Source organism: Dipodomys spectabilis, unplaced genomic scaffold, assembly GCF_019054845.1.
Source record: "Dipodomys spectabilis isolate Male_0828 unplaced genomic scaffold, ASM1905484v1 ptg000158l, whole genome shotgun sequence".
In the NCBI taxonomy this organism is placed as follows: Eukaryota; Metazoa; Chordata; class Mammalia; order Rodentia; family Heteromyidae; genus Dipodomys; species Dipodomys spectabilis.
In genome coordinates, this window is record NW_024870835.1 from 776316 (window position 1) to 802740 (window position 26425).

Sequence of the window (26425 nt, forward strand, 5' to 3'; positions counted from 1 at the left end):
GGTTTACTGCCTCTTAGTATACGTGAGCAATTCTCAGTGAAACTGTTAGGGACTAGTTTGACTATAGTGGCAGAATAACCTCACAGGGTTTCAATTCACTTTTAATTTTAAGTCTCAGGATTAAGGATCATTTGTAGTATAATGTAACAGTGTGGGCAAATATAGCTTCTCTTAATGCCCTTTTGATATTTTGGGGAAAGTGCTTTTTATGCAAAACAATCACTTATGAATTGCATGACTGCTTTTCTCACTATAAAATTTCATTCACATTTCCTCCCTTCTCCCACATCCTTAAAAGAAAGGACAGCATGGGGTGTTTGTTGTGCTTCATTTTACTTTTTTAATTTTTGAGATGTGGTTTAAGGTAGTTCTTTAGGATAGATGCCAAGACAACTAGTTAATATTGTCTTAAAATCAGGCTTGTGATTAAAAATGCTTAAATTTGTGCAAGAAAACTACATGTGAAAATGAATTTGGAAAGATTAGATTGGAATTGCCTCAAACTCAATTAAGCCACACTGCATGGACGTGCTGGGAATATCAATACAATCACTGTAAATTTTGTACAAACTGATTTGTTGCATTATCTTGCTCATCTAACATACGGTACTTTTTGTGTCCATATTGCAGACGGCAACTCCAAACTAACATGGCAGTCAGACTGTGTGATGTGGCTTCTCTGCTTAGAAGTGGTTCGTGGGCAGCAGAGCCTTGGACTGGGGTCTGTGGGATTTTTCTTAAATTCTGTAGGCTACTTTTTTTTTAGCATGTTGCAGAAGTGCTGAGGCCATACCAAACACTTGAACCTTTAATTTGGCATACTAATTATTCTTAATCTAACCTATTATGGTATGGCCATCATTAGGACTTTAAGCACATTGCAATTTTAACTGTTAGTAGTATCTCTAGATCAGAAACATGTTCTTGTATGCACCTTTTATAATCTCAATTAGGATTTAGAGCAGACTAAAAAGAGTGACAAGCTTTTTTAAAAAAAAAACAAAAATAAAAGTTTTGGTATGGTCTAAATATTAAGTTACCGTAATTCTTTACATTCTGTTTACTATGTATTTTTTTGGTTACTACATTCTGAAGTTATTCACAATTTCTGATGCTCAAAAAAAGTTGAAATTGTAAATCTGGCTGAAAATTATTTGCCCAGTAACTGTTGAAAGACTTTGCATTCTGTGAACAGTTGTGTTGAGCCTATCAATGGAATATGCATTATTTGTAAAATATAGCACATTAGTATCATTTTATTCTGAGCAGATGGTCCTATAGCTGAGAGATGCTGTAATTTTTCAGCTCACACAGCCTACTGCAGCTGTTCACTTGAATGTTGGCTTAGGAGCTCATTCTTGCCACCTGAACATGGAAATAAATGTGCAATTAAGTGAGGAGTGTTTGTTGTCCTTGTTAAAATCCTGCTAATTTCAGTCGATGAACACTTTATACTTCAAATGCCATCCCAATGAGCTTTAGCCTAAATCTCCTGTTTGGGGTTCTTAGAGTTTCTATACATACTCTAATGTTTGAATAGCAATTTGTTTTAATTGGCCTTGACCACTTTCCTTCTTGTAGCTAATTGTTGTCATAATTTCTGGGCAGAGGTGAGCCTCATAAGAATTTTGTTATGTTAGTTTTCTGCACAGGAGCAGCTATGTGTTAGTAGGAAATTCAAAACTTCATTTCTGTTTCAAATAAATTTATTATAACCCATATTTTGAATTATTTGATTTTTTAATCTACATTTTCAAAGGCTTATTTTCCTTTATCTCTGTAAGTATTCCCAGAGGATACTTACCTGGGAAAAACAGTATACAGCTTGGAGAATGATAGCCTATTATTCCTTTGACAAGGAAATGAGTTCATGGAATGGTTACAGGTGGTTTGATATTCCTACTTATTCTGGATTGAGTCTGTTTTTTTTTTTTTTTTTTATGCTGATACCACGCAATGTTGCCCTTTCTAACCAGTCTGAATCTGATTGATAGACCAGTTTCAATCTCTCTGAGCTGCCTTCTTTTATAAACATACCTTGGCAACAGGAATTTCTTAACTACTTTTATATCTTTTAATTTTTCTGAGGTAGTTTGCTTTTTTTTTTTTAAAGACAATTTTTATCCCCAATTTCCTTGTAACTTTCTTTCCCTGTACTTTTTACTTTGTATCAAATTCTTTGCTTTTTCTATGCTAAAACTTCCTAGAAGCAGTATCCCATGAATTTCAGAGTTGTCAATTTTGAACAGTAATTCTTTGGGGAGCTCAGAGGTGTATTGGATGAAATATGAAGGACAGTCTTTTCAGTGGTGCTTTGATTTTTGGATTTCTCCACAGTCTTGGCTGTCTGAAGTTAGATAACTTTTAGAAAATGCTTTTGGAAAATTTGGGGCTGTGGTCTGGGATTTTTGTGTTCAAAAAGCATAGACTGGTTTGGATGATCCAAAATTGTTTAATATGTAAATTTTTAGGTAGATCAAAGTAGTTTGAGGCCATTTTCCTCAACTCTGCTGGTTTATCTGCTAATTGGAGTTTATATTTTCAACAGGCTTATATGCTCAACTGAAAGTTCCTTGGGCTGGTCTGTTTGCATAAATTGTTATATGTTTATGTTGTTGTTTTGGTGGACTGGTTACATGATTTGTTTTCCCTCTTAAAATTGGATTGAAGGCAAAGTATCATACTGGATTGTTTGGGGATTTTATTTTGATGCTGTAGATCAGTTTTCTTGTTGGTGATTGACCAATTAGAGTCTACAGAGTAGAAAAAAGTACTCATAGCATCATTCCCAAGTTATACAAATCCTTTTCATTCTTGAACATATAACATTTATTGTTCGTATTTCTTGTCAATAGAAGAGGTACAAGATACTGTCAATCAAAAACATTTTCAATATGTAACCAAAACAGTACATGTTGACAAATTTATTTTTTCAAAAGTACTCTTGGTCCTTGATTTTAAGTTAATAGATATCTGTCAGTTTTAGAATATTGAATCTCTTGTGCTAACTGAAAATCCTCCTCAGAATTAGTAGGTCATGTTTTTCCCATTTGTTTTGGTAGCATGTTAAGCACTTAATATTTTCTAGTATAATTTTTAATAAGGGCTCATTCTTTGCCCTTTGTAATAATTTCTTCCTCTCTGGATGCTGCAGGTGAGTGAGGATATGTGAGTAGATCCCAAATGTGATCCTAGAAAATGTTTAAGATTTTAGTCGTGCTTATGTGCATGTATGGAATATGTATGTAAAAGTATAATTGTAGTCTTAAATTGAATAGTTTCATATGAAGTAAAATCAGCAAAGGTGTTGCACTTTTTGTTGAAGCTTTATTGTAATTTCAGCAGAATGGCTTGTGTTTAGTGACAAATGTTTAAACTCTTGGATGGAATCTCTAATAGGTTGTGAGATATGAATTCTGACATTTCTTATTTTCTCTGTTTTTAGCAGGTAATTGCTGCCATGGAAACACAACTGTCTAATGGGCCAACTTGCAATAACACAGCCAATGGTCCAACCACCATAAACAACAACTGCTCGTCACCAGTTGACTCTGGGAACACAGAGGACAGCAAGACGAACCTAATAGTCAATTACCTTCCTCAGAACATGACACAGGAGGAGCTCAAGAGTCTTTTTGGGAGCATTGGTGAGATAGAATCCTGTAAGCTCGTAAGAGACAAAATAACAGGTATGCAATTTTATGTACATGAGTCACATTTAAGAATCATGTTTCATGATATAAGAAAATAATAAGCTTATTATTTGTAAATCATATAGTAGTATAGTTTTAAAGAATACATTTAGATTTTTTTTGTGGCTTTATAAGCAATAGGAAACTTTAGATTTAAGTTTTTCTTTTAAAGTATAAAATATTTTGCGGGCAGTATATATTTTAACAGGATTTTACTGTACTCCAAGATGAATGTTTTTGGAAATTATTTTAAAATATATGTATGTGTGCGTGCGTGTGTGTGTGCGTGTGTGTGTGTGCGCGCGCGCGCGCGCATATAGCAGCACTGTCATGTTAACCTTTTCAAATTCTCCTGAGTTACATTATTGAGCATTTGAATAATAGCTACAAGGAGAAAATGGTATTTGAGAAAGGGAAAAACTTGTTCTAAAGTGAAATATTCTTTTGCTTATAATAGATGATAAAGTAATTGCTAACATTGACATTGGCAACATAAAAACATTTTTACTGGTATTACTTGAGTGTAATGAGATCTTATACTCTGCCCCCTAGTAAGGAAGGGGAGATGTGATAAGTGCACCTCTCTTACTCTGTTGACACATGAGAAAGTTTGGCTTTACTTATGTACATTTTGAAAAATTGATCCTGAATATTTTCAAAATTTTGAGTAAAGTTATAGAGTAAGCCAAAACTTAATTAAGGAGCATGTTCTTGTAGTAGCAGGGTTAATTCTTCCTGCCAGGGTTGTTTTCAGACACTTAAGATTGTGCGAAGTAGACAGACTCCATGGTGTTTCATGATATTGGTAATCCGAAAGGTGAGGTAGACCTAGTTGCTTTATAAGGTTGATAACAATGAATCAAGCTAAAGCTGTAAGTTGAGTAAGAGATTTATGGCAATGTAAATGATGGGCTCAGGATCTTGACCTTTACCTAGTCATGTGACCTTGGACAAGTTAGCTCTTCAGTTTTCTCCTGGAAAAAAAGAGGTTAAGGACATGGGAAGGATGTCACACTGGGTCATTTCTGAGGCCACTTGCGTATTTGTCTTTGAGGATGCTGTTAATTGTTTTGTAAAATCAAGGCCTCAGGCTCATTGTCTCTAAGATTTACAAGTAAGTTTGTGAGGTCACCTCCTTGCTTTAGCCTTACAGTCCTGTTTCCTCAAGCTGAAGATTGAAGTTCACAAAGAACTTTAACTCAGTGAAACCAAATACAAAGGGATTGTCTCAATTCACACTAAGTAATTATCTTAACTAATTATGCTTCTTTGATCTTCATGATAGCATTATATTCAGCATTGACAATCAGATACATGATATCATTTCACTTTCTTTTCCAAAATGAGTGTAAGCAGCATTAGTAGAGAAAGGTTTTTGAAAAATTGGGAGAGAGAACAAAAGGATCTCCTTATATCTCTGTCAGCTTTTAATTTTTTAAAGAAAATACCCTATACATGTAGGTTTTCTGGTATATACTATGTGGCTTGATTGCTTCACAGTTACCACTACCATTTAAAAAAAGATGTTTGATTAGCACATAAAAATCACACGTCTTTGTTATGATACTGGGAATGGTATATAAAAATATTAACATGTCATAAAACTTTTGTGATAGGCAGTTACCATGGAATACACGGAGATTTCCACCTCTTTTTACTGGCTAGACATGAATGATTGTATTCTTCTATAAACCTTTTGCTGTGCTGTTATGGGATGTAATGAGATAAATCTGAGTTCTGCATTTTCATACTCTTTGCCTTCTCTGACTTCACTGTGGTGAACAGAGGTAATAGACACATATGGATGAGCTAAGACACTGAGCAACCACATTAATATTTCTTGTCCATTTGCTTCACTTTCCATCCCTGCGTCATTATCTTTTCAGTGAGAAGGTAGGCAAGTGAGATTTCTATTATGATACAATTTCTATTATAGTATCTGATAAGCAAGTAATTATCCAGTAAGCAAGAAATTTCATGGAATTAGAGTCAAAAGATGTTTTTTGTTCCTTTTGATTTTGCAGTGCTTTTGTTATATAGCTCAGGCTGTTCTCATACTGGCAGTCCTACTATCTCAGTCTCCTGAGATGCTGGGATTATAAGTAGCATCATCATACCTGGTTATAGAAAATTCTGAAATCATTTAACTGGTTATTGGACAGTGAATCTGAAACTCTTAACTCATCACACTAGTGATAATAAGCATATGTATAAGATGAATACAACACTAATGAAGTATAAATTAAACAGGTAGATACAGTTCTTATGGAACTCTGTTTCTGTGACCTGTCTTGATTTGGACCACTGATAATCCTATTTGTTGTGTAGCATTAAATGACTTATAGAAGGCCCTGAATCATTTAGCTTCGAGGAGAAATTGCCCTAAAAATTCTGATTTTCTTAATAAACATTTTCTTTACAAGTATTTGAGTTTTTGAAAAAAATATCTTGAAATTTTTTTTTTGTTGTTGGTTGTGGGGCTTGAACTCTGGGCCTGGGCACTGCTGTCTCTGAGCTCTTTAGCTTAAGGCTAGTGCTCTACCATTGAGCCACAGTGTCACTTTCAGTTTTCTGGTGGTTTATTGGAGATAAGAATGTCATGAACTTTTCTGCTCAGGCTGGCTTTGAACCATGTTCCTCAGATCTCAGTCTCCTGAGTAGCTAAGATTACAGGTGTGAGCCACTGGTGCCTGGCCTGAGTGTCTTTCTTTTTTTTTTTTTAGACGCATACATCACAAATTTAATAGACGTACAATTGTTTAAGCTAATTATGGGATATAAAACCATCAGGATGAGAAGAGAATAAGAACAAGTAGTAGCTGGGCACTCATGGCTCTTGCCTGTTATCCTAGTTATCCAGGAGGCTAGATCTGAGGATCGCAATTCAAAGCCAGCATGACAGGAAAGTCCATGAGACTTTTTTCTTCAATTTACTGCCTAAAGAAGCTGGAATTAGAGCTGTGGCTCTAATGGTAGAGCACTATCCTCGAGCAAAAAAGTTGAGTCAATGCCTAGGTCTTGAGTTCATGCCCCAGGAACAGCACAAAAAATTTTTTATTGGAAAAAAATAATTAAATGTTATCTATCAAAAACTGAATTCTGAGTAGTATTCTTTGTGAAGTAGACTTACCTTTCTAAGAAGAACTTTTATTATCACAAGATTTCAAAAGTATCTGTGATGTTTGGATCTTGTCTTAGGAACTTCAGCCTCAGCCATATCATGTATTTCTCTTTGCACATTCCAGAGGCAGAAAGAATTGTTTGCCTTAAGTGTGATTGGGCCAGATTTCTGGAATCAGAAATGTCCCATGAGCTATGTCCCCAGCCCTTTTTTTTTTAATTGTGAAAGTACCATACAGAGGGGTTACAATTACATGGGCAAGATAACGAGTACATTTCTTATCAAGCATTGTTGCCTCCTCCTTTGTTTCCACTTCCCATCCCTTCCCATACCCCCCCCCCCCTCCATCATCCTCTTCCTCCCCACAAAGTTGTAAAATTCGTTTTTCAACATAACGACTTGTACATCTCATTGTTGCAATGGGTCCACCTGTATCCCTATTTAAACGATTTGTTTTTTCCCTTCTCCTCCACAAATTATACCAACATCAAATACAGTGAAAGCAGAGGTTATACTGTGGGGGAGGGATATATATACAAAGCTAGGACTAGTTTTTTTCTTAACTTTTGTTTAGATTCGCCTCAATTTGGAGACCTTCAGCCTCTGCCTCCTGCATTTATAGGTGTGCATTACCAAACCAGGTTCTGTTGTAAGTGAATGAGCAGTAATTGTATGGCAAAAACAAAAACCTTTCACTTTTTAAGAAGCGTTCTTATGAAGTAGAAAACTATCTCAGTTACAAAACTAGTTAGGAAAGTATTGCCTCTTTCCCAGGTTCTTGCAAAGAATATGTAATTTTTAGACTATCATTGTTAGAAAATTAATGTTCCTATTTTGATAAAAATGCTTATTAGGGAAGTACATTAACAAGTGTATTCAGAAGCAAATACAATGATCTTTGTAGTCTACATGCCATTTATTAGGGTGGCAGCCTCCCTTTGAGCTCCTGCTAGCTTGATGCTCCAGTCTGTTTTCTATCCATAGGCATTTATCATGAGAAGCTACTGCTACTTGTATAACTAAGCTGACATTGGTCTATCCTTTGAGTTTTTAAATGCACTTCAGAGTTGTTGACACCTGCTGATGTTGCATTCTAGAGGAGTGAAATGGATTTTCTGATGCACCAAATAAAAGTGGAATGTTAGAGCCAGAAAATTCCAAAGGTGACCTTAGCCAACATCATTTTCTCTTTCCAACAAACAATCAGAGGTTTGGATTTGTGAAACATCTAAGAACAACTAGCAAGTCATGTAATAGAGCAATGATTAGAATTCACTTTTGGATTCTTTACTTGGATGCTTTCTCCTTACCTCTTTCAAAGTTAAGCACAGGATGATTAATTTATATTGAGATGTATGCTGTTTACAGGGTTACTGAGTGGAGATTTTTGATTAATATGTCTTTTCTGGAAAGTAAGCATGAATTTTAAAGTTCAGGATTAATTGAAAACTACATAAAATGAAGAAGAATATCCAGGTTTCTCTAGAAACATAATCTATGATTGTGAATTTAGCTCAGTGGTCCCCCAATCTTGCAGTACATCCTTATGAAGGGGAGTTAAAAACTGTAAAGCTGGGGGTGGGAGTCTTTCATTAAAGAGCTCCCCAAGTGATTTTGAAACCCAATCGGTTCTGGGAATCATAGGGCCTCTCTTGAATTATATCCACTGGGGTACCTGTACTGGAGTCACCTGTGATTGCCAATAAGGTAATCAGAGCCTGGCCCCTGTCCAGATATGTTTAATGTGAATCTCTATAGTTGAGTCTCAGAATGTTTTGCATACCTGGGAGTTATCTGTCTTTTTCTGAAACTTTTACATATGTTCAGATGTTTTACAGATGTAAACATGGAAATCAGGGATTTTGGTGTCTAGCTGTTTGGCCTTGGGATGGATGAGAGAGGTACTATAACTGTAGTGCTTAATTTGATGCAAGCTTAAGTTTCAAGTACTGCCCTGTCCTCAAGCACTGCTATCTGATGAGTTAATTCCTGGGTACCAAGATCAAAGATGTCAAGCTTAAAAGTCAGTAGGCTGCATGCATCTTCACTGGCCAATCTTCTCGGTCCCTGAGAGAGAATGTGTCTGTGTAATTAGGTTTTAAAGCCTCCAGTTTAGATTGTTCTGTCATGGTTATTTCCCCCTTTACAGGAAGGGTTAGAGAGTTACAGTTAGAGACTTCAGGTAATGTGTGTTGCTTGTTTTGTCTTTGTGTGGTACTGATTCTTGATCTGTGGACTATGTGGGGTACATTCTGAGCTACCCCTATAGAAACTTTCAGGTAAAAAAGAAAGACAAACCCAAACTGACAAATATAAACTGCAGGCATCCTGCAAAGGCTTTGCAGACTTTCACACTTTGACTAATTCTGTATAGGAAGTGCCTTGTATAATAACCAAAGCCTTCCTTTTCCCCCCTGTAAGCTAGTATAGTAAAATCTTCCTTTTTCCTTTTTGTATTTGAGTGTTCCTAGCTTCCTGAGAACTTTAAAGCTGTTTTTCTTTTTGGTTTATCCTTTTGTAACACTGAGATTTTCAAATGTTATTTTAATGGTATAGGTGTCTCTCTTCCTACTTAAATCATCGAATCTTAGCTCCTCAGGATTGAAACAGATAAGTGGTATTTTTATTAGTCTAATGAAGACCTTCAAATTTAAGATCATTTATTTTCAGGAACGAAGTCAGTCACAGTGAACATAGGCTGTTTTGATAAATGTTAATTTGAAAATAGATTTCCAGTCAATTAGGTGTCCATAGTGTCAATGGTGAGGAATTCTGAGGAAAGTTGGAATAAGTAGGGCTGGATGGGCTGGTGGATAGTGACTTATCAAACAGATTATTTTACTGGCTTCAGTGTGCTTTTTAATCAGAAAGGTGTCAGAAAAGCTGTGTGTGTTTATAGGTCAGGCTTCATGCTCACCAGACAGTTATATAACACTTTCAGATTTGTGTGATTTGAACTCAGGGTTTCATGCCTACTGTAAGGACATGTTTGGACTTTGGAGGATGATAAATTTTGGGACAGTGGCCAGGAAGTACATGGGGAAACAAAAGCAGGAAGGGTTACTTACTGGAGATTTCCCTTGTAAAGGCCATGTCAGTTTCTGCTGATTCTAGCTGTGAGTCTTTTCCACATCATATAACAATTTTACAAATGCTGTGTTTGGGGACAGAAAATAATTCTTGTATCAATTGGTCCTCATTGCCCTTAGCTGAAAACAGTACTTAAGCAAACAAGGAGAGTTTTATAGTGGCATATGCCATTGCTGGATGCGCCCTCATAGATGAATATTGAGTTACCCCACTTAAGATTTTTTTAAGTAGCTATACAAAGGAGTTACCATTTAACAAAGCAGTTTATAAATACAGTGTCACGTAGTACCAGATCAACGTATTTTTATTCTGACAACTTTTGTTCTCTTTTTAATTTCTTCCCCTCCTCTTCCTCCTTCCTTCTCCTCCTCTTTCTCTTCTTCCTCCTTCTCCTCCTCCTTCCTCTTCCTCCTCCTATTATTATTATTATTATTATTTACATTATCATTATTTGGCCAGTCCTGGGGCTTGAACTCAGGGCCTGGGCACTGTTCCTGAGCCTCTCTGTGTTAAAGGCTAGCATTCTACCACTTGAGCCACAGCGCCACTTCTTTTTCTCTGTATGTGGTGCTGAGGATTCCAACCCAGGGCTTCATGGATGCTGGGCAAACACTCTACCACTGAGCCACAATCCCAGCCCTTAATATTTTTTTCCTTTTGTAGATTGTCTAAATTCTGAATACAGTGTGGGTATTTTTCATCGGTATCTTTCAGGGGCATTTCCTTTTAATATTCCTGTACAGCGTAGTTGGTCATTGAAACTAAAGCTGTGCTTCCTAAGTTGGCAATTTCTCTTGAGCTCCATTGACATTAATTGACTTTCAGATGAGTGCACTGCTGCTCCTGGATCCTGAGAGCTATGGAAACCCTCAGAGCTACCTTTCCAACGTAAAGGTCAACCTTAACAAAGATTTTCTGGCATTTTACTTGTGAGTGCCACTTGATTTGTTAGGTCTGTGTAGTGACTTAATTAGTATGTTTTACTTATTTTTTTCTTTTTACTCTTTAAAGTTTTAGAGTGTCAATATTTTGACGCTATTGGAGGCTGGAGGCCACTTTTATTGACAGTGGTATCTGTAATAAAAAATTACTGTTTAAGACAGGATCTCATTGTATAGCCTAGGCTATCCTCTAACTTGAGACCCTCCTACTTCAGTTTCCCAAGTTCTGGGATTACAATTGTGCTCTATCTGCCTTGCTTATAATTAAATACATTTTGGTAGAGTTTTAAGAAGCAGTGTAACACTGGCAGATAACAAATAATAGTACACTAGTCTGTGAAATAGAGTACTGGTTCATGGAGCAATTGTTCTACATGATACTGTGTGCATGCTATTCAAATGAATTTGCTTGACTTAAAAAAGAAAGGTACCCTCAGCTGGGCTTCCCCAGTGGACTGTTACTGTCCTGGAAATCCAACAAGTTGTTAAATTTGGCATTGAAATATTGGTTAGATAAAATCTAGCCAGTTGTGGCATGTTTGTACTTTTGTTAACATCATATTCCTTAATATATATATGCCTTTAATATAAATCACAAGTACTACTAAGAAGTTCAAGAAATACAGAGAATCTATAAGGATATGAAGAAGCCCAGTATTAGTGCAGTGTTTGTAGATCAGAGAACTTAGGAAAGAAATTGCTATCTTTTTGTTTTGTTTGCTTTTCTGTTGAAATATTCATTGAAAACATTCAAAGCATTACTTCATTCAGTCATCACAGATTTCAGCTTATGTGGGGGATAATTTCCATGAGGGCATGGTTAGCTTAGCAGATGCAATTTTACATCTTGTTTTCCTTTTTTTTTTTTTGCTAAATCCTTATGCATATTGTGAATTAGAGTTTATTTTTAGTTCTTAATGAGTTCTTTTCTCATCATTGTACTTTTTGTTGGAACTCTTTTCTACATAATGCTCTGATTTTGAAGGGAGAGTGTATATGGCTTACAAGTCCTGGATCCACCTCCTGCTTCCAGCTTAACTAAAATTTGCTTTTTTTTGATGTGCGTGATAGACTCAATTATTATTTCCTTATAGATTCAGTGATGCCTTTAATCTCTCATATCTTGTTTGACCTTGGACTTTATCCTGAAAAGGAAGGAAAAGGTCAGTTATTCCTCCTTAAAAAGTGTTTAAGGGAGATATAGATGCAAATACAGGTAACAGAATTCTTGTGTTCTTTTCAAGATAACTGGAACTTGACAAATAGGCTTTATTTCCAACTCTAGTCATAAGAAGTCACTGGTCATTAACAGAGTAGTCCCTTTGTTCTGAGTACTTTGTTCTGAGTCCTTCTTTAGGAAGAAGAAAGAGAGCTTTTGATACCACTAAAATACATTATTGTTTGCCCTTAGACCATTTTAAAAAATATCTAAATGGATTTTGGTGTGTCAAATCAGCTGACATCTCTTCATGTATAAAATAATAGGAACTTTCTTAAATGGTGTCATAAGCCTTATCGCTAAATTTGGTGACTTTCTTTTGTGTCTGTCCTTGAACATAGTGCCAAGTGGCTGCCATGAATGTGCAGACATCAGTGACCTTCTGAAGTAGAATGATTAGGGGTTTAACATCTTGAAATCTCAGGCTATTAAACTAGGTTTGTTTTTAAGCCATTATATTCTTTGTATTTCTAGGTCATTACTTCAGGACTAAGTCCTTCTATTCATGTTACCATAATAGTAAAATACGGATAGATACGGTCTGCTGTAGTGTTCTGTCTATATGAAATACTATAAATTAGCCTCATCAAAGGACATTCAAGGGGCTGGGAAGGTGGCTCAGTGGTAGAGTGCTTGCCTTGCATGCCTGAGGCCCTGGGTTCCATTCCTCAGCACCACATAAGCAGGAAAAAAAAAAGCCGGAAGTGGTGCTGTGGCTCAAGTGGTAGTGCTCTAGCCTTGAGCTGAAGAGGAACAGCGCCCAGGCCCAGAGTTCAGGCCCATGACCGGACCCAAAAAAGAAAAAAAAAAGACATTCAAAATACTACATCCGCTAATTCCAAATTCTAGAACATTTAACACTGGACCTTATGTGTTATTTAAAAGCAGATATAGAGTCTTCTGGGTTTACCAGCAATCCTACTTTTGGGCATTTACCCCAATGATCACAAACAAGACCATACTAAAGCTACCAGCACAACTACGTTTATTGTAGCATTATTTACCATAGCTAAGATATGGAACCAACCCAATACCTGTCAGTAGATGAATGGATCAAGAAAATGTGGCATATATATACACAATGGAATTCTATGCCTCCATCAGAAAGAAAGACATTGCCCCATTTGTTAGGAAATGGAAAGACTTGGACAAAATTATATTAAGTGAAGTAAGCCAGGCCCAAAGAAACATAGGTCCATGGTTTCCCTATTTGCAATATCTAGTATATGTCTGAGACAAACAGAAAAGATCAGATAAGTTAATGTTAGGCGAAATGAGCCCCAAGATAAGGATTCAAATGCTTTTTCTTTCTTGCTATTGTTTCTAACATATTTATAAGATGATTTCTTTGTTGCTTTGTATGTCCCTCCCCCACAGTATAACCCATGTTTTCACTGTATTTGATGTTGGTATCATTTGTGGCGGGGAAGGGAAAAAAACAAATCGTTTAAATAGGGATACAGGTGGACCCATTGCAGCAATGAGACGTACAAGATGTTATGTCAAAAAATGAACTTTATGGACTGGGAAGGTGGCTCAGTGTTAGAGCGCTTGACTTGCATGCCTGAGGCCTTGGGTTCGATTCCTCAGCACTATATAAGCAAAAAGAAAAAAGCTGGAAGTGGCACTGTGGCTCAAGTGGTAGAGCGCTAGCCTTGAGCTGAAGAGCTGAGGGACAGTGCTCAGGCCCAGAGTTCAGGCCCCATGACTGGACCCCCCCCCCCCCAAAAAAAAAAAAGATGAACTTTACAACTTTAGCGCGGGGGGGGGGCACACGGCGGAGGGGAGGGTATGGGAAGGGGAAACAAAAGAGGAGGCAACAATGCTTGATAAGAAATGTACTCATTATCTTGCTTGTGTAATTGTAACCCCTCTGTATGGTATTTTCACAATAAAAAAAAATCTTCTGGGTTTGGCTTTTATACTGTATTTGAGATTTAGTTCTGTGAATGCTTGTGGAAAACAGTGTTTTTGTACCTAGCTGTAAAGTAAGGGTATCTAATATTTTCTGGTTTTCAGAGTTGGACATCTCTTTTCTAAAGGTGATCTCCCATCTTTGTGAAAGATGAGATGTTACAGTGGACCTAAGTTAGTTTATTGAATATAAATCTTAGCTTAGATAGATAATGGCACCAAAAAAATAAGAATGAGGCTTAACTACTCTTCAGATCTTAATGAAAGCAGGTCTCAGGCCAGTTGTACTGTCTACACAGACATTTAGTATAGAGACCCAAAGCAGGCCTTAAAGCTGTTCTGCAAGGTTGATAAAGTCCTACTTCTTCATTTCCTTTTTAGGTGCTTTGATTTTACTCTATAAAGAAATGTTCACTTCGAGCTTCCCAAAGGTAGGAAGCTGTGGCCTATGTTTGCTCCACTCAAGAAAGAAGTCCCTTTAAGGGAAGGTTTGACTCAGTTCCATTTAATAATTAGAGATTTTTGCCCATAAGGATGGGGTTTTCTTGGGGTAAGCCACCTTAGATTCTTATGCCCTATTTATGCAAGGGTACCTAGTATCCTTAATTTAGCTCATCTTACATATCTTAAATACCTTTAGTTTTATCAATGGAACCGTATTTCTCACACTCATTATGCTAATTAACAAATAACTAGTTTACTGGACAGGAGCTCATTTTGGTATTCATTATGCAAATTAGCAGAGAGTTGATTGTTGATTTAATTTTAGACTGTAGATAGGCTTATCCTAGTCATTTTTGGGTTTTAGTCCTTAATACTTTTTATGCTAGTTAACTGTTCCTAAAACTGTATATTAAAAAGCAAATTAGATGACTTCCCTGAAATTCAGCTCGCACATGTAGTATTACAGAGATGCAAAATAAATATTATTTTTTATGATAACATGTATAATTTTAGTTATTTTAAGCACAGTTTATTGGCATTTAGCCCATTCAGTATTGTACAGAACCACCATTATTCAGAACCTTTCATCATCCCAAACAGAACGTTTGTACCTACTAAACAAAAGTACCCATTTCCTTTATCTACAGCCCCTTGTAACCTTTCTGCTTTCTATTTTTTTTTTACTGGAGGTTGATCCAGGGACCTCATACTTGCATTCTATCACTCAAGCTACATTCCTCTGCACTTTTATATTTCTGTTTCTGAGGTAGAGTCTCACTAATGTTCAGACTGGCATCAAACTGCATATCCTCCAACATCTGTTCATTGAGCAGCTGTGATTACAGGCATGTACCTCTATGTCCAGTGTTACTACTTTGTATCTTTGTAAATCTATCCTGGGGACCTCATCTAAGTAAATTTATATAGTATTTGCCATACTGAAGTATGTTAGAAGTAAATTATAGTGGATTGTTTCAGGAAATACTAGTTTTTCCCCTTTGGGCTATAGAGTCTTATTTGATTTCCCTTCATCTCTATATGACTTTAGGATACAACCCTTTTTATTGAAATAAATAGCTTCTTTGCTTTGCCCTTTTTATCATAAAAAAATTCCCAGATTAGCTAGGCTCCAGCTCACCCCTGTAATCCTAGCTACTCAGGAGGCTGATATCTGAGGATCATGGTTCAAAGCCAGCCCAGTCGGTTCCATATCTTAGCTATGGTAAATAATGCTGCAATAAACATAGTTGTACTGTAACCCCTCTGTATAGTATCTTTACAATAAAAAAAAAGCCAGCTCAGGCAGGAAAGTGCATGAGACTTATTTCCAGTAAAATCACTAGAATACCGGAAGTGGTGCTGTGGTTCAAGTGGTAGAATGCTTGCCTTGAGCTGAAGAGCACAGAGACAGCACTGAAGCCCAGAGTTCAAGCCGCACAATTGATCCCCCCCCCCCCAAAAAAAAGGTCCAGATTGAATGTAGAATCTGTGCAATATTTTTTTAAAATCAGCTTGCTAACTGCTTATGGATTCAATATTGCACATTTGTAGTTCTTCAGCCTGCTTCAGGTTTGTTTTATTCTTTCAGACATCACCTCTGTATCATTCAGTATCTATTGTCTGTGATCTGGAAGCAGAGGCAAAGGCATGCCTAGACTCAGAAAGAAGAAACCAGATAGTTTTAGTATCTATTGGTCTCTTCTGCCTTCACAGGAATTTTTCTTCTGCTATGTCTCCTAGAGTTAAAGCATCTAAGAATGAACATCTGGATAGGATCTTAGGACATAGGATTCAGTAGGCGTGTTCCCAGCTGTCCTCTTTACCTCAATTGACCTTTTCCCCTGTTGATGCCTAATGAAAAGCTTGGTAGAAGACATTTCTCAATAGGAGGAACAAAGGAAGGGACAAGTCAGAATTCTTTTTGTAGTTTTAGTCGTCTTCTTCCAATTTTTCCTCCCTTTCCTAGTATGGATACACTTAGTGCACAGAAATACTGCCACGGAAATAGCAATCAGACCTTTAGGGTAGAGCTATTCCCTTTTTTGGTTGTTGTTTAAAAACAGGATCAATTATTGTAGTTAAAGAAGAACTAAGTACCTTTCTAAAGCAGCTTTGGGAGGCAGATACTGATGTAGATGTTGAATTTAGAGACAGGTAGTCTGGCCTCTTTCTGCCTTTGCATGATGTCCAATTGTGTTACTGAGTAGAGCTGTCTTCCTTTCAAATGTTGGGTCTTCATATCTTGGCTTCCTGCCTTCTGGGTTGGCATCAGCTAAATGCCTGCTGGCTATAGGAACATTACTGCACTCTTAGTGACTATATTTATTTTCACATGTTGGTTGTTGACAACTGAAAAGCAGTTGCATGTGTTGGGGCTTAATGAAAAACCTCCCCTGGGTTTTATGAATTTAAGGTTAAAAAAAGGGTAAGATTCCCCAAGTTTGAGGCTTTATTTAAAAGTTAATTTTTTGCTGCTAAGGATTGAACCCGGGGCCTTACACATGATTAGCACAGGTTGTACTTATCTATACCTTTAACCCTGTGCTGAAGATATTAATTAAAAGTTCATGTAGATTTTTCTTCTCAATGTTTTCTTTTCTAATATATATTTTTTATTGTAAAGATACTGTATAGAACAGTTACGGTTACATGAGCAAGGTAATGAGTCCATTTTCTATTGAGCATTGTTAACCCTTCTTTTGTTTTTCCCCTACCATCCCTTCCCCCCCCCCCCCAACAAAGTTGTAAAGTTTGTTTTTAATATACTGTCTTGTACATCTCATTGTTACAATGGGTCATCCTGTATCCTTAATTCAGCATTTTGTTACTCCCCTTCCCCTCCCCAAATTAGGAAAATGCATATACAAGATTCAGGATACCGGGAATCAAATACAATGACAACAGGGGTTGTATCATGGGGGAAGAACATACAAAGAAACAAAAAAAAATCACATAGTACATTATAAGTACATTAACAAGAAAAGCAAGAAAGATAAAATATGTTGTATCCCTATCTTGGGGTTCATTCCGCTTAGCATCAGGTTATGTATGTGGTCATATGTACATAGCTTTTGACCTCTTTTTGTCCTAGACATATACTAGTTATTACAGATAAGGGAAACCATGGGACCTATATTTCTCTGAGTCTGGCTTACTTCACTTCATATGATTTTTTCCAAGTTTTTCTATTTCCTAACAAATGAGCAGTGTCATTCTTTCTGATGGAGGCATAGAATCTCTCTCTCTCTCTCTCGATATATATATATATGCATATATATATACACACATACACCACATTTTTTTTTGATCCATTCATCTACTGAGGGGCATCTGGGTTGGTTTCGTATCTTAGTATGTGTTGAATTAGATTGTGTCTGTACCCATTTTGACTGGATCAAACAGTCTGTGTAACTATAGGGCTCTGGTTGATGCTTGCCTTAAAATAGTGTTCTGGCTCAATGCTTTCTTTGCACCTGTATTTGTGAGGAGCTGGCAGAGTCCTCATACTGCCATGAGGAAAATTTACTTTGACTGTACACACTTGGGATGGTGATTTGAACTTAACCTGTTGTTGAACAGCCTGTGTGTAAGACTTGGGTGGGTGTGCTGTAGAACATCAGCTAGTGGTGGGCTCTTGATTCAAGTGGTGACTTTATGATGAATATAGCCTGAATCATAAAATACTCTGATAATGTGACCTCTTACGGTAGCCCCTCATGGTTTAGGGTAAGGTGGAGGCCAAAGAATTTATCATGTTGTAGAGGTATATGTGGAATGCACTAAACTGGTGTTTGTTGGTGAGCTAGGACATAGAAGCAGTGTAGCCAGAAATAGTGCTGTCCTCAGGCTAGCAGGATATTGTGGGAGTTAGTTTTACCTCTTGTTTTAATCTTCTGAAGTCAGTTGTGCCTGGCAATTCTCATTGCTCACAGCACCTGATGGAAAATAGTTATGCTTTTGAACTTTTTTTTTCTTTCTTGGTCATGGGGCTTGAACTCGGTACTGTCCCTGCACGCTTTAGCTCAAGGCGAGCACTGTACTGTTTGAGTCACAACTCTGCTTCCGGTTTTCTAGTGGTTTATTGGAGATAAGAGTCTCATGGAGTTTCCTGCCCGGCCTGGCTTTGTACCGTGATCCTAAGATCTCAGCTTCCTGAGTAGCTAGGATTACAGGCATGAGTTACTGGCGCCCAGCTGAATAACTTCTATGTATTTTTCTTCCTGCTTCATTTTATTACTGGTGCCACATGGAGGTCTACATCTTCCCAGAGGCATTAACTTTCTGTGTCCTATGAGTTCGTGGTATACGACTTTGCTATAGTCATCAGTTCTCTGTAGAGACTTAAGTCTGGTTTTGTCTTTCTTTATAGTAATGTTTATTTCTTACCATTCCCTGATGTAGAATCAAAAGTGCAGTTGTTTAAAAAATAAATCCAATCAGCTTTAAGCTCTTCCTTTCAATGTGCTAAGATAGTTCAGTAATCTTAGAAGAGTATAAAGGGGATTGCTGTTCAGGTAGCTTTAAGTAAAAGCATGGGGGCTGATAGGGCTAGGGGAAAACCTGCCCAGGATGATACCCTGTTTTAGAAAATCATATAGAGAACATTTGCCACAAACCCTCCTAGTGAAATAGATTCTGCATGTAGCAAACTAAATTTTGGGGGAAAATTGTAAAAATGTACCTCAACTCTTCTTCATTTGCTTTGTGGCTTTAAAAAATGTTTCTTCTTCATTCTTCTTAATATAGAACTACTTAGCTTTGTTAGAGGATGAAGGGTCTTGGGACAACAATCAGGACTTGGAGGTGATTTTATTTTGGTGTTAAGATTGATCAAGAACAATCATTTGCTAAACTTGAAAATTGAGATGATTATACTGAAAGTAAATCTCGAAGTTTCAAGAATTACTAACAAAGAGAACAAATTCTGTGTTGATTTCTATGTTGTAAGAGTAGAAAGAATAATATTGGTATCATTAATTATGATGGAATAGTTAATTGAGTCTGTTATGTTTAACTTTTCATATTCTGGAGATGTAAGACAAATATATTCAGCTAGTGGCTCACACCTATAATCCTATACGCAGGAGGCTGAGATTTGAGGATTGTGGTTTGAAGCCAGCTGGGGCAGGAAAGAGATTTTTTTTTTTTTCCAGGGCTGAGGACTGAACCCAGGGCCTTGCACGCACTGGGCGGGTGCCCTTCTGCTGGGCTAAACACCTAGCCCTGGAAAGAGATTTTTATTTCCAGTTAACCACCAGAAAAAGAAAGTGGTGCTGTGGCTTAAAGTATTGGAGCACTAACTTCCAGTGAAAAAGTTCAGTACAGTGTTCAGGCCCAGAGTTCAGTCCCCATGACTGCCTTTCCCCACACCCAGAAAAAAAGAAAAGTAAAAAGATAGTCCTCTGCCCTTTCTTCAAAAGAATCTTGTTGCTGTGTTTGGCAGCACATATCTCTAATCCCAGCTTTTAGGAGGCTGAGACAGGATGATCAGGAGGTTGAAGTCAGCGTGGGCTATATAGGGAGATTGAGACCCTATATATTAAAATAAGAAGAACACAAAACAGATTGCTATTGGGAAGCAGTCTGAATCTTAGCTAATCTTAGAGGTAGCTGAAGTTTTTTTTTTAATTTAATTTTATTTTATTTGAGAACATACTGTACATAGGGGTTACAATTACATGGGCAGGATAATGCATACATTTCTTACGAAGCATTGCAGCCTCCTCCTTTGTTTGCTGAAGTTTTTTTTTTTTTATACATGATTAAGCCACAACAACAGATGGAAGAAAGAGCTTTTAATGTGGTAGAACTTCTACCTCATTGAGTGTTAGTATTGGATAATTTGGAGGTGTTGTCTGCCAGATAATGATAATAATAATAATAGTGCTGATGATATTAGTAATAATAGCAAAGTCCATTAGGATAGCCTTGAACAAGCATTATGTTTAGGAATATGGCTTGTTTAGGAATTTATCTGGTAACATGCATAAGATATTTGAAGTTTTTCTCAAAGTAAAGGAGATCAATTTGCAATAATGTATTTGCTTCTCTGCTCCTTTATAAATAGCAAAGAAGTAGTAGTCAACAACAAAATAAGAAACCTTCTTGACACCAAAGGCTATTGAATTGGGAATAAGCCTAAAAATCAGTATTTAGTGAGAGCTTCATTTGTTTGAGTGCTGTTCTTATCATTGAATGACTTCCTTTTGGTGTAACATTTAACAGTGTCAGAAGCTCTTTAATCAAGCTGACTCTAACAGAGGTCTGGATTTATTCGTGGGAAATAGTTGATCAAGTGTATTGCAGATGGTGGAATCATAGAGGCAAATATCAGAGGGCACCTATAGTTGAGCTTCTTTCTACAAATGAGGTGTCTCCTAATTGATCTAGATATCATGGTCATCAGGCTACATTTAACAACAAGTCTTAAACTCTTGCTTCCTTTTCTCTGTTTACTTTTTATTTTTTACTCTGATTTGAACTCAGGACATTGTGCTTGCCAGGCAGGTGTTTTACATTTGAACTGTGCCTCCAACCTGTTGTACCCTGGTTATTTCTGAGATAAGGTCTTGTTTTTTGCTTGGTCCAATTTGAACTTGTGCTCCCAGTTTGTGTTTTCTACCATAACTGGGATGATGTGTGCCACCACACCCAGCTTTTTTGGTTGAGGTGTGGGGGATCTCATGAATGTTTGCCTGAGCTGGTCTGGAAGCATGATCCTCCCCATCTCAGTATCCCATATCACCTGGAAAACAGGTATACACCACTGAATCTTTCTCTTGGTTGAGATGGAATCTCTTGAATTTTTTCCCCAGATACTCTCAGAGTCTGCCTCCTGAGTAGCTAGGTTTGCAGATTTGGACCCTTGGTGTCTGGCTTCTTTTCTCATAAGGGATACTTTGCAGTGGTGAGGTAAATTCTCCTCATGCATTGGTCTTGGTCTTAATCTTGAAGTGTGTTTGCAGAATTGTTATAGTTCCAGTGGTTGAGAAATTCTGTGTATAGGTGTTTAGTCCCACATCATATGTTTAATATTGCTCTATTTGGTACTGTAAAAATGCAGCACTTTCCTCAAATAGTAAATAACTATCTTTAGTAGCAACTGATGAAAGGAAGTGTAGTATTTCATATATGTAGGTGAATTCAAATTGAGGTTTGCTTAATATAAGACTCCTTTTGCCCTCTGCTCTGTTGTGGATTTGTGGATGTGCTTGAGATGATAGAACAGCTGTTAGTTAAAACAATTATTTTTATGTTTACATTCTTCTTGTTTCATGAAAAAGATATGCCCTAAACTAGCTGTAATGGGTAAATATACTGAGTTTTAGATTACGAGATTTAAATGTTTCATTGTTAATTTATGACTCAGAAGACCAGCTTCTGCTTTTTCATTTCATCACGATGGTGCATTTACCCTGATACTCCTGTGTCCTAATGAGTCACTGTCTAGGTAAAGGCTTTTCTGAGCACGTGTCTTCATCCACAGCAGGTCTGTGGGTTTTAGATATGGAGGATTATAACAGCCAGTCTTTCCAACTATTAAACAAGGTGATTTGGAAAGAAATGTTGATGTGTGATAAGAATGTGGCAACGGTAGGCTCTGCACCATTTTTGCATTCCTCTTTAGAAGCCATCTGTTAATTTGGTGGGCAGATTGCCCTGTGGTCTCAGAGAAGTTTGCTGTAACATAAGCTGTCCATTAGGAAAAAAAACAAGATAGATACTTATTCCTTTTAGGATGCCTCCTTGACTAAATTTGTAGCCATGGATCCCATACCAGCTTCTATGTGTATGCTCAACTTCTCTGCTGCTTGTGATCTGCTGGGATTCTTCCCTGATGCTGTCTCAGAGAGAGCTTTTCTGAGCCCCCCAACACTGACTGTAGTATTTAAAGAGATTTCTTTGACACTCAGCATTTATACCCCAGTGAGCTCAAACACAATTGGTCTTGGTGGGGATTTCTCCTAGGTATAAAAATCAGTGCTGTTGTCTGACTTAAATTTAGGGTGAAGGAAAAAAATACATTCCTGGTATTCCTTTTGAAAATACACTGCCGTTCTTTGTCAAATATAAACTAAGTAGAATGAATATCCTGCACAAAGAGAAGGAAAACCATGTTATTTATATCTAAATCTCTGTGTTGAATGGGGACAATGAATGTCCTTTGGAAATTTTCTTCCATTCTCTCTGCTAAAAATATAACTAATTTAATTCTCTTTCTTTTTGATATAAAAGGAACGAGAGTGAACACTTGTCCCCAGGTGGAAGCCTTGTATGTATCACTGTAAGCGGTCACTATAAGGTGAAATGATGCTTTTACTTTATTAAAAATTATTTCTAATGATGTGATGCAATCCACTATTTCCTTTGTAATGACCCAGCCTTATTCCCTCTCTCATGCCTTTTCCTATTTTTGTTGTTCAGTTTTTAATTTTTGTATCAGTCCTGGGGCTGGAACTCAGGGCCTGGGTGCTGCTTTTTGTGCTCTAGGCTAGGACTCTACCACTTGAGCTGCAGTTCCATTTCTGTTTTTTTTTTTTTTGGTGGTTAATTGGAGGTAAGAACTCACAGACTTCCCTTCCCAGGCTGGCTTTGAACTGAAGTCCTTAGATCTCAGCCTACTGAGTAACTAGGATTACAGGTGTCAGCCACTGGTGCCCAGTTCATTCTCTTTTTTCATGTAGTATCACCATATTAATCTATGACAGACTCACAAATGTATGGGCATTTAGAAGTTGCACATAATATTGTAATTTTGGCTTAAAACGCTGAAATACGCTTTACCGTTTACAATAGTTTCTGCCCACTTGTGGTCATTATTGACCCCTCTCTTTACCCATAGTAGCTTCAGTTTCATGGGTTTTTTTTTTTTTTTTGGTTGTTGTTGGTGGTGGTGGTGGGGCTTGAACTCTGGGTCTGGGCGCTGTCTCTCAGCTCTTCAGCTCAAGGCGAGTGCTTTACCATTTGAGCTACGGTGCCACTTCCGGTTTTCTGGTGGTTTATTGGAGATAAGAGTCTCATGGACTTTTCCTGCCTTGGCTGGCTTTGAACTTTGATCCTCAGATCTCAGCCTTCTGAGTAGCTAGGAGTACAGGTGTGAGCCACTGGCACCTGGCAGTTTCGTATTTTTTATAGCTACACCAAGTTGGCCATAGAAAACCATAAACTTTACTCCCGGGAAGTTATCTTGATTTCTTTTAGAGGTAAGGGTTATCCATACTTGTTAGATTTATAATGAATGAATAGTTGTAAGGCTAATCAGTTGGCGTTTTATGTAATTCTCTTGGAATTCCACTACTGTTTGAAAGGTTCATTGCCTTTCAAAGGCAAGAGCTACCATGCCAAGGAGGAACATGTTTCTCCTGGAGACAATGGGTTGTCTTGTGTTTCTGTCTTGGCCCTAATTCTGAAGGTGCACTGAAAAAAAGGGTTCCTGGTCCAGCAGTTTAATTTGGGGCAAAGGGTAGCAAGAGCTGAAATCTATGAGCTGAGTTTATTCAGATGGGTGGCATTTAGGTTTGGGAAGTTCAGTTGATTCCAGACCAGTGCCTCAGTCAGTAGTTGTTCAGGACACCATGGCTGCTGATCCTAGTTCTGATTCTTCCTAGTTCATCCCTGCTTGATGTTCCTGCAATAGGACCACTATAGCCCTTCCCAAGGCACAGCCTTACCTTTATACAGACCACTTATTCTTTGGATTCTCCACAGGTTCCTCCTACTCAAGTACTATTTCCTTCATTCTCCTGTTACAAAAAGCCTAAATTTCACCTTCCCTGTCTCAGCACAGCACCAACTGCTCTTTGTCAAGTTCCATATTGGTTAAGCATGAACCCTCAGTATTTACTCCTGTTCATTAGATGCCTGCATCCTTCCTGTTTGCAGTGGCAGTTTACATCTGTGAACATCTTAGAGGACAGAGACCATGTGGTATTGATACCACTTGCTTTTCTATAGCTAGGAAAGTGTACTATGCAATTGAAAGCATTTGAAGCAATCTGCTGAGGGGAGAGAAGTGTCTTGTGTGGGAGACAGTTTTGGCAGGAGCAAGCATGCTTCGCTTTAGCCATAAGAATTGCTGTCTGAGTTTCTGGAAAAGAAGTATATAAATCAGGGCCTATTTAAAATGAATCTAGTTATAATGCAGATATGTTTCATCTATCTGTTTTGTTTGATGGATTTGTTTTGAGGTTTAAAGTGGGTTGTGCACCTGTAGGATGCTATTCCTTTGCTTTCAGTTTTTTTTTTATATGTGGTGGTCTTGGATGGATTGAGAAAGAACTTCATTTCAATTGATTCTGTGAATAACAAGAAATAAAATGCAGGTGTGTTTGGAGATCCACATGCCTTTGAGCAAGTTAATTGGTATCACTGAACCTCCAGATGTGTATCTATAAAATGGGCATTAGAGACACCTCCCCAGAGATTGGTTGTAAGAATGAAATGGCCTGGATGGATATAATGCAAGGTCCTCAGTGGCTGATGGTAGTGATAGGCAGTGGTGATGTTGGCTTCTAGGTAGTTGGATAGCAGCACTTACAGGGTATTGGGAATGGAGTTTCTTCACAAATTTATTGATTGACCTTTTCACATTTGCAAATGTGGGCTGGTGGAGCTTTAATATTACTATCTGCTGAGAGATAGCTTTAAACGTATGAATTCAGGAAGAAAACTATCTGTGAACAAGAATTTTTGGTTTGTATAATCTAATGTTTCCCATCCTTCAGGACAAAGCAAGGACCTTTCCATAGTAGCATGCAAGCCTCTGACATAATCTCAAAAAGGACACTGAGCTAATTATAGTTCTTTAGGGCCTTGTGATTTTCTTTTTCCTTTCAATATCTGAATAAAAAAATGGTCTCTTAAGGGAGAGAGAGATACACGTTCAGAAGTCTATACTGCTTCTTGATGTACTGCTTACTGGTTTCTGAGAGAGATAGCAGGGAGAAGGGGAGAGGATTGACAGTGGTGCTAGTAAGAAGTAACAGATCTCTGTTCATTATCAGAGTACCCTGTCTGGGAAATAGGGTTCCTTTGCTGTCATCCCTAAGGATACTAATTTGAATAACACTGTTGCCATTTAAGTAAGCACAAGATAAAGACAATAATGTAGCTTCCCACACACTATCTCTATATGTGTCTGTCTGTCTTTCTGTCTGTCTCTGTGTGTGTATGTATGTGTACTCATGTAAATGTGAATATGAGTTAATTAGAATGAACAAAGAGAGAATATTGCAGTAGACCTAGACCTTGAACAGAGCATAGATTGTACATTAGCTCACAGTTGTTAATGTCCTAACTTCCTTTGAACTGTCTCATTTTCCTGGCCACCTGCCAGCTTTTTGGCTTTTGCTCATATCACAGTGGCAGCCCCACTGTTTGAAGGTAGAACTGCTGATCTTTCTTTTGCAGCAACTACCTAAATCAATAAGTAATGAGACATGGCTTTTGTTTTCATTACTGTGCTGAGATGCTCTAGCATCTTACTTTCAAGCTGGTTAAGCTGCTACACCTTGGTATGATCCTGAAATGAGGATACTAGAGGAATTGCTTTATTTTCTTTCTTCAGATCCAGATCATTTTTCCTAATCATTCTGGTCTTGGATGTAAGGCATTGGAGTACCTGCTACAGTGCTTGAAGAGAATTTTAGAGGATTTAATAGGCTGTTTCTGTTCTCAATAGTGTAAGACTGAATTGTGTGGGAGTTCTTAATGTTGTCTGTAAATGTGATGTATTAAGAACCCACACTTTTGCCAACTTAAGCAAGGTCACACTGCATTGCCAGCAAGTTCATAATTGCTGGGACTGAAACTATAGGAAAACAGAGCTTTACCAGTTGCATAATCAGGAGACAGATGTGGGGCCATTAAAACTAACTTGAGGGGGAAAATGCCCTGGTGCTGAGGACAGTAAGGGTTCCCTCTAGAATTAGGCTGCTTAGGTAATATTTACTGAACAATCACTATTTACAACTGAGCTTTCAGCAGAAAAGTTATAATTTAAACA

General features: G+C 37.5%; 1 protein-coding gene across 8 annotated transcripts in view; it reads left to right on the forward strand.

Moving 5' to 3' along the window:
* The window catches only part of Elavl2 (ELAV like RNA binding protein 2), a 164699-nt gene that overhangs the window by 90282 nt on the left and 47992 nt on the right, over window positions 1-26425 (forward strand). For 2 of the 8 annotated variants that reach the window (XM_042692910.1, XM_042692912.1), the window contains exons 1-2: window positions 631-721; window positions 3446-3689. In XM_042692910.1, the coding sequence (XP_042548844.1) occupies window positions 650-721; window positions 3446-3689 (316 nt within the window). In that variant the 5' untranslated portion in view covers window positions 631-649. Of the gene's footprint in view, window positions 1-630; window positions 722-3445; window positions 3690-26425 lie in introns of those variants that run through there. The other 6 variants (XM_042692914.1, XM_042692915.1, XM_042692911.1 and 3 more) reach the window with 4 other exon arrangements.